A 14,503-nucleotide genomic window follows, 5' to 3' on the forward strand; every position below is an offset into this window, starting at 1 on the left:
AAGAATGTAAAAGCATGTTGAAATGAGCCTTAATTGCCCATTGAGCCTTTCATTATGAACAATTATCCAGTTGTGCTTGTTAGACCAATTTGATGTACCTTTATTTCAGATATTTAAAGTCATGATCTTTTAGTTTAGGATTTAAGATCATTTGCCTAAATTAGCTGTGGTAAAACTTTTTCCACTTGCAGGTCATGTTCAATGTTAAAGCTATAGCGAGTTTTGGCTATGATAAAGCAGTCGTGTGATGTTATGGATTTCAGTTATGTCTGAGCATATCCTGTGGCACTTGGGTTCAATGCCATCATAAACTGAAATGTTAATTTTTGAGAGACTACATATTTTTTGGCCTTTATATATGAAATTTTTTTTCTCAATATCTGAAAGAGTAAAGTCTATGTTTTTGCTCCCTTAGATCAGGAATAAATATTGTTTTACATTGCAGTCTGCACTTCCTTTCTTTGGAAAAGATGATAGATTAAATAGTTATAAAGACTGCCTACAATATAATAAATCTGTTTAATAGTATATTAATGTGTCTGAAGGCAATTCAAACCGATTTGGAATTTCTGCCTTCTGTAGTAGTATTTAGCTTTTGTGAACTTTCCTCTGGCCTTGATTACTGTGGATGGTAGCAGACAGCTTAGCGTGAAATAGTTTTCCATTAGCTATTTTTGTTCAACAACTCTAAATGGGAATTTCATCATGTATCTTCCAACTTCATTAGGAAAATAAAACCTTCCTTTGATTCCCATGAGCATCATCAATTGGAGATGCTGGCAGTGGGTACCCAATAAACAAAAGTAGTTTAGCACTGTTTGTGTTTATTCTTTTGTTCTCAAGAGTATGTTTTTATTAAACTTGTTTTCCAAGTTCAAAATGGGTTAATCTCAGTATTTGAAGTATTGCTAATAGTATCAGAACTTTTGCTTGTAACTAAGATAATATGTATTTGGCACTTAAGTTATAAAGTTTAAAAACTCATCATGGAATCTGGGCTTATCTTCACTACATTTGGCAATCATGGAGAGCTAGGGCCACAGAGAGTCTTGGTAGGCAATAGTTCCATTAATTTCATCTGTACTGAAAGGCAGCAAAGGGAAGAAGATTTCACTCTTCTGGAAAACCCAGATTATAGAATGGTACCTGTCAGAATAGACAGGAAAGGAGAATAAAGACAAACAGTGCTAAACTACTTTTGTTTACTGGGTACCCACTGCCATCACCTCCAATTGATGATGCTCAAGGGAATCAAAGGAAGGTTTTGTTTTCCTAATGAAATTGAAAGATACATGATGAAATTCCCATTTAGAGTTGTTGAACAAAAATAGCTAATGGAAAAATATTTCAAGCTAAGCTGTAGTAGAAAGGTAGTAGAAAGACCAGATAATTTTGGGAAGCAGCTTGAATATTTTGTGGAGATATGTTTACAGGGCAAAAAGCATAATATGCCATAGGGGAATGTTTGGAGGCTGGTATTGATTGAGTTGATGAATGATGATGATTGGCAAATATAATTAGTGATTTAGATAAGGAGGAGCCAGAAAATGCAGCATATTTGAATTTACGGTAAGATCACTAGAAGGTTGTCAAAGCAAATGAGAGTTCATGGGGGTAATATATCAGAGTGGATTAAGGAATGGGCAATGGACGGAAAAGTATGAAGAACTTTCAGGCTGGTAGTCTAAGTAGTCAGATGTTATCTGTTTCATGAAGGGCTGAGTGTTGTGTTCAAATATGGGTTAAGTTACTATAAGGATACGGAAAGGCTTCAATAAAAAATTGATGGGCTAAGTGAGTGAAAATAAGAGAAATGTATTTTGAGGAACTTGAGTATTCTGTAAGGACTGGGAGTATACAACTTTTTAAAAAAAAGTGAATCTGTTAATTGTGTAAAATGCAATTGTACTTATTTTTATGATGTGATAATAGTATGTGTTGTCAGAATTGTAATTATATAGGACCTTGAGACCGCCATTAAAATGCTTCTGTAGTTTTCTCTTTATTCTGAGAACGATTTACTTAAAAGGAGGCAAGTAAAAATTCTCTTGACTGATACTAGATGGACATGAGAGGTGAAAATTGAAAATGGCCGTACCATGTTTGTTGTTGAAAGAATTTTCTAGCTAAAGGCTATGCTTGATGAGAGCTTTCCTATTAAGAATTCTGAATCTGGGTCATGAAGAAATTGAATGTTTTGGTATGTAGTGTTGAAATAGATAATCAGCCATAATTCTCCTTGACCAGGACTTCATAAATAACATAACTCTACTGGGATTCTTTTAGGAGCCAATATAAATGCACAGACAGAAGAAACCCAGGAAACGGCACTAACACTAGCTTGCTGTGGCGGATTCTTGGAAGTTGCAGATTTTTTAATAAAGGCGGGAGCTGACATTGAATTGGGCTGCTCTACGCCATTGATGGAAGCTGCTCAAGAAGGTCATCTTGAATTGGTCAAGTATTTACTTGCGTCAGGTATGTTTTGATTTGCTAATGGTTTTCTACTTTTCTAATTCTGGGAATTTTTGCTTTACAGTCTGCCATTCATAATGCACAGTATTTTGTAACTTTTGATGTCCTGAACATCATGTATGCTTCCTTATCTGTTCCTCATTATAGCTCTTTTTAGAAACAGAGCTGGCTTCAAAGCTGGAATCAGATTTGAGAGCTCTACAAGCCATAGTGCAAACTGACATTAGGGAATAGAGTTGACATTAGTTAAGTAAAATTTGTTTCAAAATTGACATTCAAAATTAACTTTAATATGTGATAAATATAAGATAAAAATTAATTAGTACTATAATAAAATTAATTAGGACTAATGTCATCAATGTCATAAAGTAAAGTAAACAAAAATTAATTAATACTTAGACCTCCAGCAACATTGGGTGGAATCTGTGATTTAACTTTCTCTCTACACCTATTACAATGATGCAAGTAAAGTATGGACAAGACTTGCCACTTCTTGCTACTTTTCTTGAAATGATGAAAGTGTTGGCAGATGTTACGAATCTTGACATTTTATTTTTGGCAAATTGTTGAGACAGAACAGATATTTTAACTTGGCAGCTCTATTGAGATAAATGTGCAGTTCAGTCCAAACACACACTTCTGTACATTAATTTTGGTGTTCAAATTTGCTAGGGTCAAAAACAATTATAGTACCTTGTCTTCCATTACATTTGAGCTTCCAAAGTAATCAGTTGTTTAAAGCAAAGCAGTTTACCATATTAAGACTACATTTTATTTATACTAACTAATTATTAAAACTCGGTTGTGCTTATAATAGGGTGGAAGGGAAAAAGTAGTTGCAATTGATGAAATAGTATCTCTTTTCAAATGGTAAGGCTGAAAGCCCAAACATGAAAGACCGTGGATTTACTATTTTGCTTTTATAACAAAGTTCTTCAAACTTTGCATCTGAGGTAGAAACAGAACTCTGATTTTTTTAAAGAGCTTTATCCAATGCCATTTTTCTGACATGTAAATTTATAATTCAAATATTTACATTTTTAATCTAAGCTGTCAATGCTCAGGCTAATAAATTTTTGTCTATATAATGCATGCATAATTTCTGCTTTTATTAGGAGCGAACGTGCATGCCACAACAGCTACAGGGGATACAGCCTTAACTTATGCCTGTGAAAATGGGCATACTGATGTTGCTGATGTTCTTCTGCAAGCAGGAGCTGATTTGGTAATTAATATTTCCTGTAACATTAAACTATCACAACAGGTAGGCGCTAACATGGTAATTTGACTGACTGTAATATATAAATCTATTTTTAGTATTCAATTATTTGAAATATAATTAATGAAAGCCGTAATTTAATGTTGTAATGAATTATTTGGAACTTCAGAGTACATCTTTGACAACTTCATTAAATTGCATGTAGTTTTTACAGAATTAGATTCTACTTAAGGCTCTTCATGAGGTTCCTAAAACCTTTGTTTTAACAGGAACATGAATCTGAAGGTGGGAGGACACCACTGATGAAAGCTGCAAGAGCTGGACATTTGTGTACAGTACAATTCCTCATTAGTAAAGGTGAACCAGTTGTCATTTGTCCTCTACAATGTCCTGACTATACACTTTTTTTTCCCTCCCCCCTTCCCCACTTTCAGCCTGAAAGTCCAATTTTAAAATACAATTTTAGAAGTTAATCCATCGATTGATGTTTGTAACCCACCTTCAAGTATGTTGGTTGTTAATGCAAATGATGTATTTCACTGTATATTTCAATGCAGAAATGACAAATAAAGTTTCACCATGAATTTAAGACAATGTTAATCAGTTTTCTCTGAAAGACAGAAATCAACATACAAGTAATATTGTTCAAATATCAGAAATATGCTTTTGGTTTACCAATCCCGTTAGTACAATGTGAAACTTGTTTATTTAGTAGCAAACCAGATTTAGATTGATTGCAGTGCATCATACAGAGCCAGAGCTGGCAATCTGGGTTCTATTAGTGATTTTTGGAAATATTACAAGTGTAGAAAAGCACTGCAAGAAAGCTTGATGGCTGTTCTAAATTCACTTAAATTGAACCTTAAGAGATGATCCTGACATTAGGTAAACAATCACAAAATGCTTGAAGAATTCAGCATCAATGCAAGGAAATAAACAGTCGATGTTTCAGGCTGAGACCCTTAAGCAGGACTGGAATGGAAGGAGTCATAAACATTGTTAAAACATTGATTTATGGCTCTGCAACTCTTTCAGGAAATGTTCTAGATCCTTATCACTCTCAAGGTGATGTTTTCTTTTCTGCGGTAATGTCTCTATCCAATTTAATTGCACTTATTAGAAGAGCTGTCAAACTTCATAGCAGCGTTTCTCTGCCTCCAGTTCCAAATCGTCAAAGAAATATGTTCCACTGTTGAAAATTCTTCCAATTTTAGTTTCATTTTAAGTTGTTGATTCTAGGGTAGAAGAGATCCTTCCAATTTACTCTATCTTCCTCCTTAATTTTACACACCACGTCTCCCTCAACCTCCCTGCGTAGAAAATTATCGTGTCATTTTTGTTTTCTTCATGGCTGCAAATTTCCAGTATTGACATCACTATAATTTTATTTCAATCATTTTTCTTTTTTTTATGTTGATTAGAATTGCATTCAATATCTCAACTCTTTAACTGGTGCTCTATCATTCTATGTAATCACATGGCCCTTGGCAAACAAAAAGAGCATTCCTTATGTCTTTTAACTATTTTATCAATGTGTCAGGTGCCTTTAAGGATCTGATTGCTTGGCCTCAAAGGCCTTTTCATTTCTGCACATCACACGTCTTCTACCCTGCCCCTACCCCTCATACTTAATGCACCACCCTTTCCTTGTTGCATCAGCTAACCTGGCCAGATCTATTGTGGGCACTAGCTTCTCCAGCATTGGAGGCATCTTCAATAGGTGATGCCTCAAAAAGATAGTAGCTGTCATTAAGGTCTCCCCATCACCCAGAACATTACCTCTTACCATTGCTACCATCAAGGAGGAAATACAGGAGACTGAAGGTACACACTCAGCACTTTAGGAACAGCTTCTTCCCTACTCCTATCAGATTACTGAATGGACAATTAACCCATGTAGACCAACTCACTTTTTTTGCTCTCTTTTTTTCCCCTACTTATTTAATGCCAGTGATATTAAACCAAATTCTAATTCTGATCTTCCTGAATCGATTACTTTAGTCTTCTGACGACATCAGAATTTAATCGAATTCCATTTGGCACATTTCTGCCCAGATGACTAAGCCATCTGTATCTTTGTTCATCCACCAAGTATTAATACATTATTTTTAATAACCTTTCAGTGTAGAAATATGTCAAAATCAACTATTAACCCCAATTTGATAATCTCCCTTGGATCCAATAGGCTTTTACTCTTTTCACCAGTCTGCCATATTGGACTTGTCAGAACTCCTCCTAAATTTGCTAACCCCACTAACCCTCCTCATTCGCAAAAGAATTCAACCAAGCATGTTAAGCATGACCACCTGAATTCTGATAATTGGCATAACTGAAGTTAATCTGGGTTTTGATTTCTGGGTTTTATTTTTAGAACAATGATGCTCTCCAGTCTTAAGTTTCACTCCTGTAGCCTTGGGGATTAAAAAAAAGTACAGTGGGATCTTCTTGCTCTTTTTAACACAGCCTAATATGCATTTTATCAGGGCCAGCCAATTTATCCATCTTCAAAGGTGATAAGTCCTTAACCTATGTTTATCCCATCCATTTGCTGTTCACCTTAACTACACCACTTACATTGAATCTTTCCTTTGTGAAATCTCAAAAAAATTGGGAAACTATCTGACATCCTTCACCTTCACACATGGGCTACTTATTTTTGTCCTATCTTTCTCTTTAATATCTCCTTGTTCTTCATGCACTTAAAACACCTTTGGAGTTTGTGTAAGTTGGCAACATTAAGTGATTGCTGAACAGCTAGGTAGTAAGCATTGTTGCTGCTGATCACTGCTGGTATTCATGTTCTACCTTGATCTTAGCAGCTGTCTAGGCAGAGTTCAGTTTCTTCTGTTTCTTCAAATTTCCTTTGAATTTTCAGACATGAATATATATTATCTCATGGTGTTAGTTAAAACAACATAGGTCTGAGAGGTTCATAAAGCAATTACTTTATTTACTTTAAATTACTTTAATTATTTACTTAGTTGCTCTAGATTTACTTGGGTCATAATTAAGTCTAAAGGTTAGTTTGTCTTACTTCAGCCACCTCAATAGCCTTGTGCCCAACCAGGCAAAGTTGCTTAACTAAAGGTACTTTTTTTTTGTAACAAGTAATTGCACAGCAACTGTTTTCGTTCTTTTATATCATCTACATGTCACAAGAATTATCTTTAAGTGGCGTTGCAGGTTAGGTTATTGTATTACCATTAATCTAGAGCTATAGTTGGGTTAGAATGGTAAAGATGTTTTTTTCTCTAAATGGATATGAGTGAACTGTAGGATTTTTCTAACACAGGAATTAAGTAAATGTACTGTACTATTATCAAGCCACAATTGCTCCATGATGACTTGGCTTTTATCTTTTTAGGAGCCAACGTGAACAGAGCTACAGCTAATAATGATCATACTGTAGTGTCTTTGGCATGTGCTGGAGGACATCTTGCTGTTGTTGAGCTCCTTTTGGCACATGGAGCTGATCCTACGCATCGATTAAAGGTATTGAAAATGTGCTTTTTAGGGCAAATTTTGTAAACTACACTTTGTATGGAATTCTGATGTGGGAAATCCTGAACAAAATTCCTTTAATTAAACTAACTTTGTATTCCTCAGGATGGCTCTACAATGCTCATAGAAGCTGCTAAAGGAGGGCATACAAATGTAGTGTCATACTTGTTAGACTATCCAAACAACATCTTGCCTGTACCAGGCCCAGATGTGGCACAGCTCACACCACCTTCTCATGATCAGTCTCAGGTGAGGTCTCAAATTATTTTCAATTTGTATTGCTTCCACTGCAGAAGTAAATTTAAATTACCCATTTCATTTAAGCTGATTTTTCCAGATGAGAATTTGTTTTTGAAGCCAAGTGTGAATACTAACTAACAAAAGTGAGTAAATGTATTAACTGGATACCGTAACCTTGATATGTATTCAAGGTATTCTTGCCAAAGTTTGAAATTTTGGTTGATTATAATTATTACTGCATAAGCTTGTATGCGCTGCCTTTTAACTTGCCATATTTTTAGACTGTTAGCTATAAATTGCTCTATTTTCAGTTTTGCTTATCTTGGCTCAAAATTGCAATAGGAACACAATGAACACAAGTAATATTTTTACTGAAGCAGATAGAAAAACAGCACTAGGACATTTGACTCAGTGCCTGTCCTGCTGTTTAGTTAAATCAAAATTAATTTCTGATTATGGTACCCTCAACCCTCATATCTCTTCATTTCTTTTATATTGTAAAGCCCTGTTAGTCATTCCTTGAATGTACTGTGGATGAATGCTGAAGAATCGCAGTACTGTGGGGTAAAAAAAAATACAAAAGATTCGTGAAGAGTTTTCAAAATAGCACTCCCTCATTGATGTTGATTTTCCCCTTGTTCCAGACTGGCCACTCAGGGCAAGGTTTCTTCCAGCACCTACCTTGCTATGCCCTTTATAAATCAACTTCCACTCTCCTAAGCTCGCACATGTAAGCTTTATGTACTTGATCTTTCTTTCTTTGATAACCCACATATCTAATTTATCTACCACAGCAGTTGGTATGTCCTTCTATTCTACCCCTGTGAGGAAGAGTTCACATCCATTCTACACGTAATTCTGTAGCTGTTGACTACTTTAGATGAATCTTCTGATTGAGCCTTAGTCAGGTCGCACAGGTATTGAAACATTGGCACTTTTTCCAGCCTCTGTAAAGAACTCCACCTCAGGTGCATTCTGTTTTGTTCGGCTTACAATGATAATAAAGTAGTTCTAAAAGTCATTATTGGAAAGGCAGCATTATTGGAAAGCAGATAAGTTAAGTTTGTGAAGTTATGTGGGGGGGGGGCTCCCTTTGAAATGTAACAAATACTTGCCACTAAGTAGGTTGCATTACTGACTTTTCCACAAACACAGCAAGTGGTTGAGAACAAAACAGAGAATTGAGTCAAAATACAACTGTAAGTGCTGGTTCAAGTTGAGAAATTGAGTGCACTTGAGTGGGGAGGAAAAATTGAAACCTGAATTGTTTCATGTTTTTACACTTGGACTGGAGCAGGTTGGTACCAGGGATGCACAAGTTCTATTATATGAATAAAAGAGAAGCTGACATCTTTCTCTTTAATGTTTAGAAGGTTAAGGGGGAAAAAAGTAATCTGTATATTTAATGTCATGGTAGGTATTGGGCAACAAGAAACTGTTGGCAAAAGAAATTGCTTCCAGTTGCAGAAGGATCAGTAAACAGCGGTCTCCTGATTTGGACAACTAACCAATCACCTCCATGAAATGGAGAGATGCTTTAAAAGAGGGAACAATTTGTAAAGCTATAGAAAAATAGCAAGGAAATGAAACTTGTTGCTCATTCAAAGCATTGGCACAGATATAATGGGTTTGCATCCATGATTGGCTTTGATTCTGACAAAAGCTTTAATAAATATTGGAAAGTTTGAATAATCTGAATTGTATCTGAAAATAGTTGTTATTTTTGGATGAATGTGTGGGTTTATATGATAACTGGGTTATTCTGTAATTTTTTCCCCCCAGGCTCCCAGGGTACCAGTGCAAGCTCTCGCCATGGTAGTTCCACCCCAAGAGCCTGATCAATCTCCAGCAAATGTTGGAGCTTCTCTTTCTGTAATTAATAAAGGTGAGTTTTTGATTGTTTTAGTAGGTTGAAGGAGGGTATCATGGTCCTTGTGGCTTGTAACTTTGTACTTCCCTTCTAATCATTAGGGGTCTGAGTCTTAAAGAAATTACAATAAAAGAAAATATGGGAAGTAGACTTTATTGGAAACAAACACAAATTTCAATGAAGTAAGCTTACCCCATGAGTAGTTTTTGCATGAGTTAAGTTTGATGTTCTAGTTAACTGAAGTTTTAATACTATTGTGTTTCTTTTTAAAATAAGATCAAAATAAGTTTCATGGATTTTTGGTAGACTGTCAAAATAGTTTAGTCAATTGGCAGGTTTAAATAGATTTCCTGTCTTAATTTTAAATGGTGGGATGAAGGTAATAATAAACCTTTGTTAGGAACTACTAACTTGTCACTTTAAGACTAGAGAGTAGGAAATCTTGCTATTACTTTGAGCAAGATGAGCTAATATATCAAAATTGTGATTTCATTGAAGGAAGTTCTATGTGAAAATGAAGTTCTTTTCACAAGAAATATAGGACTGAGATTTGGGATAGCTTTTTGACAAAAGTAGTTGCAATTGCATGGAGATGACTGGCCTGTACTCAGTCATTCTTGATGTCAAATAAAGACCTGGGCAAAGCATTTAAAGAGGAAGCCTGGCACATAATCCTAGGTGCAAGATCAAGATGGTATTTATTGCTAGTTCTCGGGCCTGCGCAGCATATACTGTATATGGTTTGCTAAGAGATCTAGGTGGAATCAAAGTAGAGTTGAATAGTGCAGAATGTGTAGTGGAGTTCTCGACTTTGTGGCATTGTGTATTGTAAGACTGAGAAAACATTTTGACCCAGTTCCTTATGCAAACCCTAAGAAGAAGCTAGAAAGTTTGGGAATGAATAATTTTTTTAAAATGGAAGTGGTGCTGAGTCCAGTATTTTTATAAGCATAGTTAGAAGAGCTGTTGTTCTTGTGTCAAAGATGAGAGGCATTTATCAGCTGTCACCCATCGCAGGAATGGTCTTTCAGGTCTTTCACAGTTGTTGGGATACCTTTATCTTTGAAACATTTCTGTAAGATTAGTTCACTTTATGTCAAGATCAGTGATCACTAATGGTAGATTTACTTGTAGGTGGCACGCTTTGCTCACCATGTTAACCAGGGCATTTAGTTGGTGGCTGTCTTGAATTCTGAAAAGGAATCAGTATGTTTACTCCCTACTTAATTTTATCAAAATCCCAATGCATTAAAAGGTGGTGGATGTTTCTACATGAGAGAGTAGGACTGAGCTGTGGTCTAAATTTTTGACAAAAGGGGGAAACAGTTGTATAGAGATAGCTCTAGCTTGTACTTAAAAGTAGAGTCATCCTAATTGCCAAATGAAGACCTAGGTTAAGCACTTGATGAGGAAGCTTGGTACATATTGCGTTTGGATGTCTGCCTGACATTAAGCTGTTATACACAGGTCATTCTATAATACTGAAAGCCATGGCCTACAGTTATAGTGGGGAGTGGGGGCAGAGGCTGGTGAAAATGTAAGGAAAGGATTGCCAAGAGCTTTCTATCTTTAATAATGAACTCGTAGGTAATTCGTAGGTAATCATCTCAATAGTTAACAGTCAACCAAATTTTATTTGTCTCTACCTCAGCACCTTTAATGGTTATTTGTAAAGTCCTTTGAAATATCTCATTATTTTGAACTTACTTAAAGTTAAGTTTCTATTAGCAGTTGTTAGAGCATATTTAATCAAAGAAGGCCACAAAGTAACTTGTGTATAGATCCTTCAGTGATGTTGCAGCAGCAGCCAGTTTTTACTGAAGTGCCACACGGCAAACTGAAATGTGAAGTTTGTGCTGTAATCAATAGAACAGTATATGGGCTGGTCAGTTCTGTTGCTCACTTTGTTACTCCTGAGTATTTCCAATTGTCTCCCATTATTTTGAGGGCTTGAACTTTGCTTCTTATGTAATTATCAATTGAAGATTAAACTAGTTGGAAAGATGAGGAAGAAGATTAGTAATTGTGTGCCTTTGGGTCCTGTATGAAGATCTTGATTTGGATGGGTAGGAAGGAGCCTACATGACTGACTTGATCCAAAACTTGAGTTGGCTAGCTTTGTAGTTAGCAGTGCTGTACATGACTGCAAGATAACTAAGAAAGTCAAGACCATTGGGTACACTTATTTGGTGTTTAATCCTCAAACATGTTTTAGATTTGGGGTAATCATTGGATTTGGCCAGGTAGAGAATGGCAAAATTGCAAGTATTTCAACTAGTTAGATTGGATTTATTTTCTAATTGGGGAGAAAATTCAAAAATCAGAGGTGCAAAGACACTTAGGAGCCCTTGTGCAGGACTCCCTAAGGATTAACTTGCTGGTTGAGTTGGTGGTAAGGAAGGCTAATGCAATGTTTGTACTAATTTCAAGAGGACCAGAATATGAGAGCAAGGATGTAATATTGAGGAATTATAAGGCATTAGTCAGACCACATTTGGAGAGTTGTGAGGAGTTTTGGCACCTTATCTAAGAAAAGATGTGCTGGCATTGTAGAGGGTCTAGAAGGAGGCTCACAAGAATGATTCTGGCAAAGAAAGGGTAACGTGAGGAGCTCACCTGTACTCATTGATGTATCTCATTGAAACCCGTCAAACATTGTAAGATCTGGATAGAGTACCTAAACTATAGTGGGAAACCTGTAATGCTCTTGTTCTGGTAAAATCTTATGTTACCATCTTGGGAAATATTTAGGTAAGAAGGAAAGATAGTAGTCAACTCTACTTTAGGTAACTGTGATACACATTAATGGAATTTTAAGCACTTCTATACACAAGTGAATTTCTTAGCAGCATTACTTAGATATGCAATCCAGGACTCATTTTGGAGTGTGTAAAGACACTCAGTTTAGCCTTGGAAATACTGTGATGTTTCAACAACAGTGAATGGTGCTGATAATGGGAACAATACTATGCTTGCCTTTCCCAAAAGATGAAGTCCTATGGATGCCTGTTTTTAAATGTAAAGGTGAGTATCTGCTAGGCTTCATTACATTCCGAGAATAGAAACCGGTTAGGGGTTCCTTTGAGAAACTAATGAGGTCTTTACTATTAGAACAGATTGGCCAAGGTTTTCCAATTGACACCGCACACAGAATGCTGGAGGAACTCAGCATGTCAGGCAGCATCTTTGGCAGGAAATGGGTAGTTGACATTTTGAGTGAACACCCTTCATCTGGACTGAAAGTTAGCAGAAAGTATAAAAAGGTGATGGGAAGGGAGGAGTAGATTCAAGTGAGGGAGAGGAAGAGTGGGAATGATATCTGAAGCCGAGAGGTGATAAATTGGTGAATTAAATATTCAAACTCCCATGTTGCAGACTATCCAGGTGGAATATGAAGTGTAATTCCTCTAATTTGCATATACCTTCAACTTGTAGAGCAGACTGAGGGCAGACATGCAGGTATGGGAATGGAAAGGAGAATAAAAGTCGCTGGCAGCTGGGAGATCCAGGTGGCTGTGGTAGATAGTGAAGATGCTGTTGAAGTGGTCACTGTATCTGGAGGGGATTTAGAGGAGGCTGGACTGGATGCATTAAATAATGCCAGTAAAATGACACCACTTGCAAATGTTGCTTTGGGCCCTGGATGGTGGTGATTTGAGAGGTGTAGGGGCAGGTGTTCTTTTGTTGTTATAGGAGAGTGTGTCTGGGGAGGGATGAGCAGACGAGGGAATCATAGAGTGAGGGATCCCTGCGGAGAAATGAGGGGAAAATGTAGCTTGTGGGATCCCATTTATAGATGGCAGAAGCTGCAAAGAATGTTAGGGTGATAGATGAGGACCAGCAGAGCTCTACTCCTGTTCTACCTGGGACGGGGAAAGGGGAGGGAATTTGACACTGTTAATATGACAATTCTTGATATGGACCTCAAAGATTCAGTGACCTGGTGAGTCGAGATTTGCATGTATATAAAATTTTATTCCTTGAAGGACATGAATAAACCAGATGGGATTTTATGACAACTGAGTAGTTTACTAGCTACTTTTATTGAGGCTGACTTTTCACCCTAAGTTCTAGTTATTTTGATATAACTTGAATTTAAATTCCTTGTTGCAGTATTCAAACTGGGTGTCTTGAGACCAATAGGTCAGGGCTGCAATAAAATAATGTTAGGTAACAAGTTAAGCAGCCAGGAAATGCAATTGTTTGATTATTTTAGATCACCTTCAGTGTTGCAGCTTTAATTGTAGCATATGCAGGGATTAAGAGAGATGCTGCTGAAAGATTTGCTGACTTTAACAATGGAAGGCCTATTCTTGCCCAGCTCAGTGTCAGAGGCATACAGCAAAGAAACAGTCTACCACTGCTGTACTGGTAATTTCAGCCAACTATTCTAATCCCATTTAGCACATAAGCTCTCTAAATTGGACAGTTCCTGGAAGGAGAAACCAGCAGTGGTAGCCATGATTGAACAAATTGAGAACATTCATGGCAGTATAATTAAGTCCAAGCTTTAGTGTGCAATTGTTTCACTTTAACAGTCTTCATTGTAAAATCCTCGGTTTTAAATTGAAATGGTTAATGTTGGAATGCAGTTAAGCCACACTGATGACAAAAGATTGCCTCCTTTTTATACTGAGTTTTCCCAAATGAGTAAGACTTGTCAAATACCTTTCAGGTCTTTAAAAGGCAGATACTCGGCTGCATTATTAACTGTTGATGGAAATTATGAGGGTTACTTAAATGCATCAACCCAAGCAACATAGTCCAAGAGAACATTGTTTTAAAAGGAGAACTGTTCTTAGCATCTATAACAGGTTCACATATGGGATCCTGTATGCAGTGTGAAATATGCTCCTAGGATTGAGATTTCACACAGCAGGTGACAATCCCTAGCACACTGGTACAATGGTATGAAAGCAGCCTTCTCCAGTTCCATTTTAAGATGTTCAGTACAAAAATGCAGGAATGAACAAATTGCCTTAATGAAAACATCTTGCTTTGAGTGTGATACACAGATATCTCCTTGCTACTCTTCATCAAGGCTTAATTTAGTTCTATCACAAATATTGAACATTTTGACTTGTTCTTAAATTATAACCAGCAAAAATCTAACTAATTGGTAGCATCTTTTATTTCCAATAAATATATAAACTTTTCTCCAAAAATTGCAACATTATAACAACGAGCTCTTATTTATA

The 14,503-nt window shown here is 36.5% G+C and overlaps 1 protein-coding gene across 8 annotated transcripts in view; it reads left to right on the top strand.

Annotated features, from left to right (window-relative positions):
- Positions 1-14,503, top strand: part of ankhd1 (ankyrin repeat and KH domain containing 1) — a 149,363-nt gene that overhangs the window by 82,231 nt on the left and 52,629 nt on the right. For all 8 annotated transcript variants that reach the window (XM_072263815.1, XM_072263817.1, XM_072263814.1 and 5 more), the window contains 6 exons: positions 2,287-2,478; positions 3,591-3,700; positions 3,964-4,051; positions 7,059-7,186; positions 7,301-7,444; positions 9,218-9,320. In XM_072263815.1, coding sequence (XP_072119916.1) covers positions 2,287-2,478; positions 3,591-3,700; positions 3,964-4,051; positions 7,059-7,186; positions 7,301-7,444; positions 9,218-9,320 — 765 coding nt within the window. The remainder of the gene's footprint in view (positions 1-2,286; positions 2,479-3,590; positions 3,701-3,963; positions 4,052-7,058; positions 7,187-7,300; positions 7,445-9,217; positions 9,321-14,503) is intronic.

Source organism: Mobula birostris, chromosome 7 (genome assembly GCF_030028105.1).
Source record: "Mobula birostris isolate sMobBir1 chromosome 7, sMobBir1.hap1, whole genome shotgun sequence".
Lineage (NCBI taxonomy): Eukaryota > Metazoa > Chordata > Chondrichthyes > Myliobatiformes > Myliobatidae > Mobula > Mobula birostris.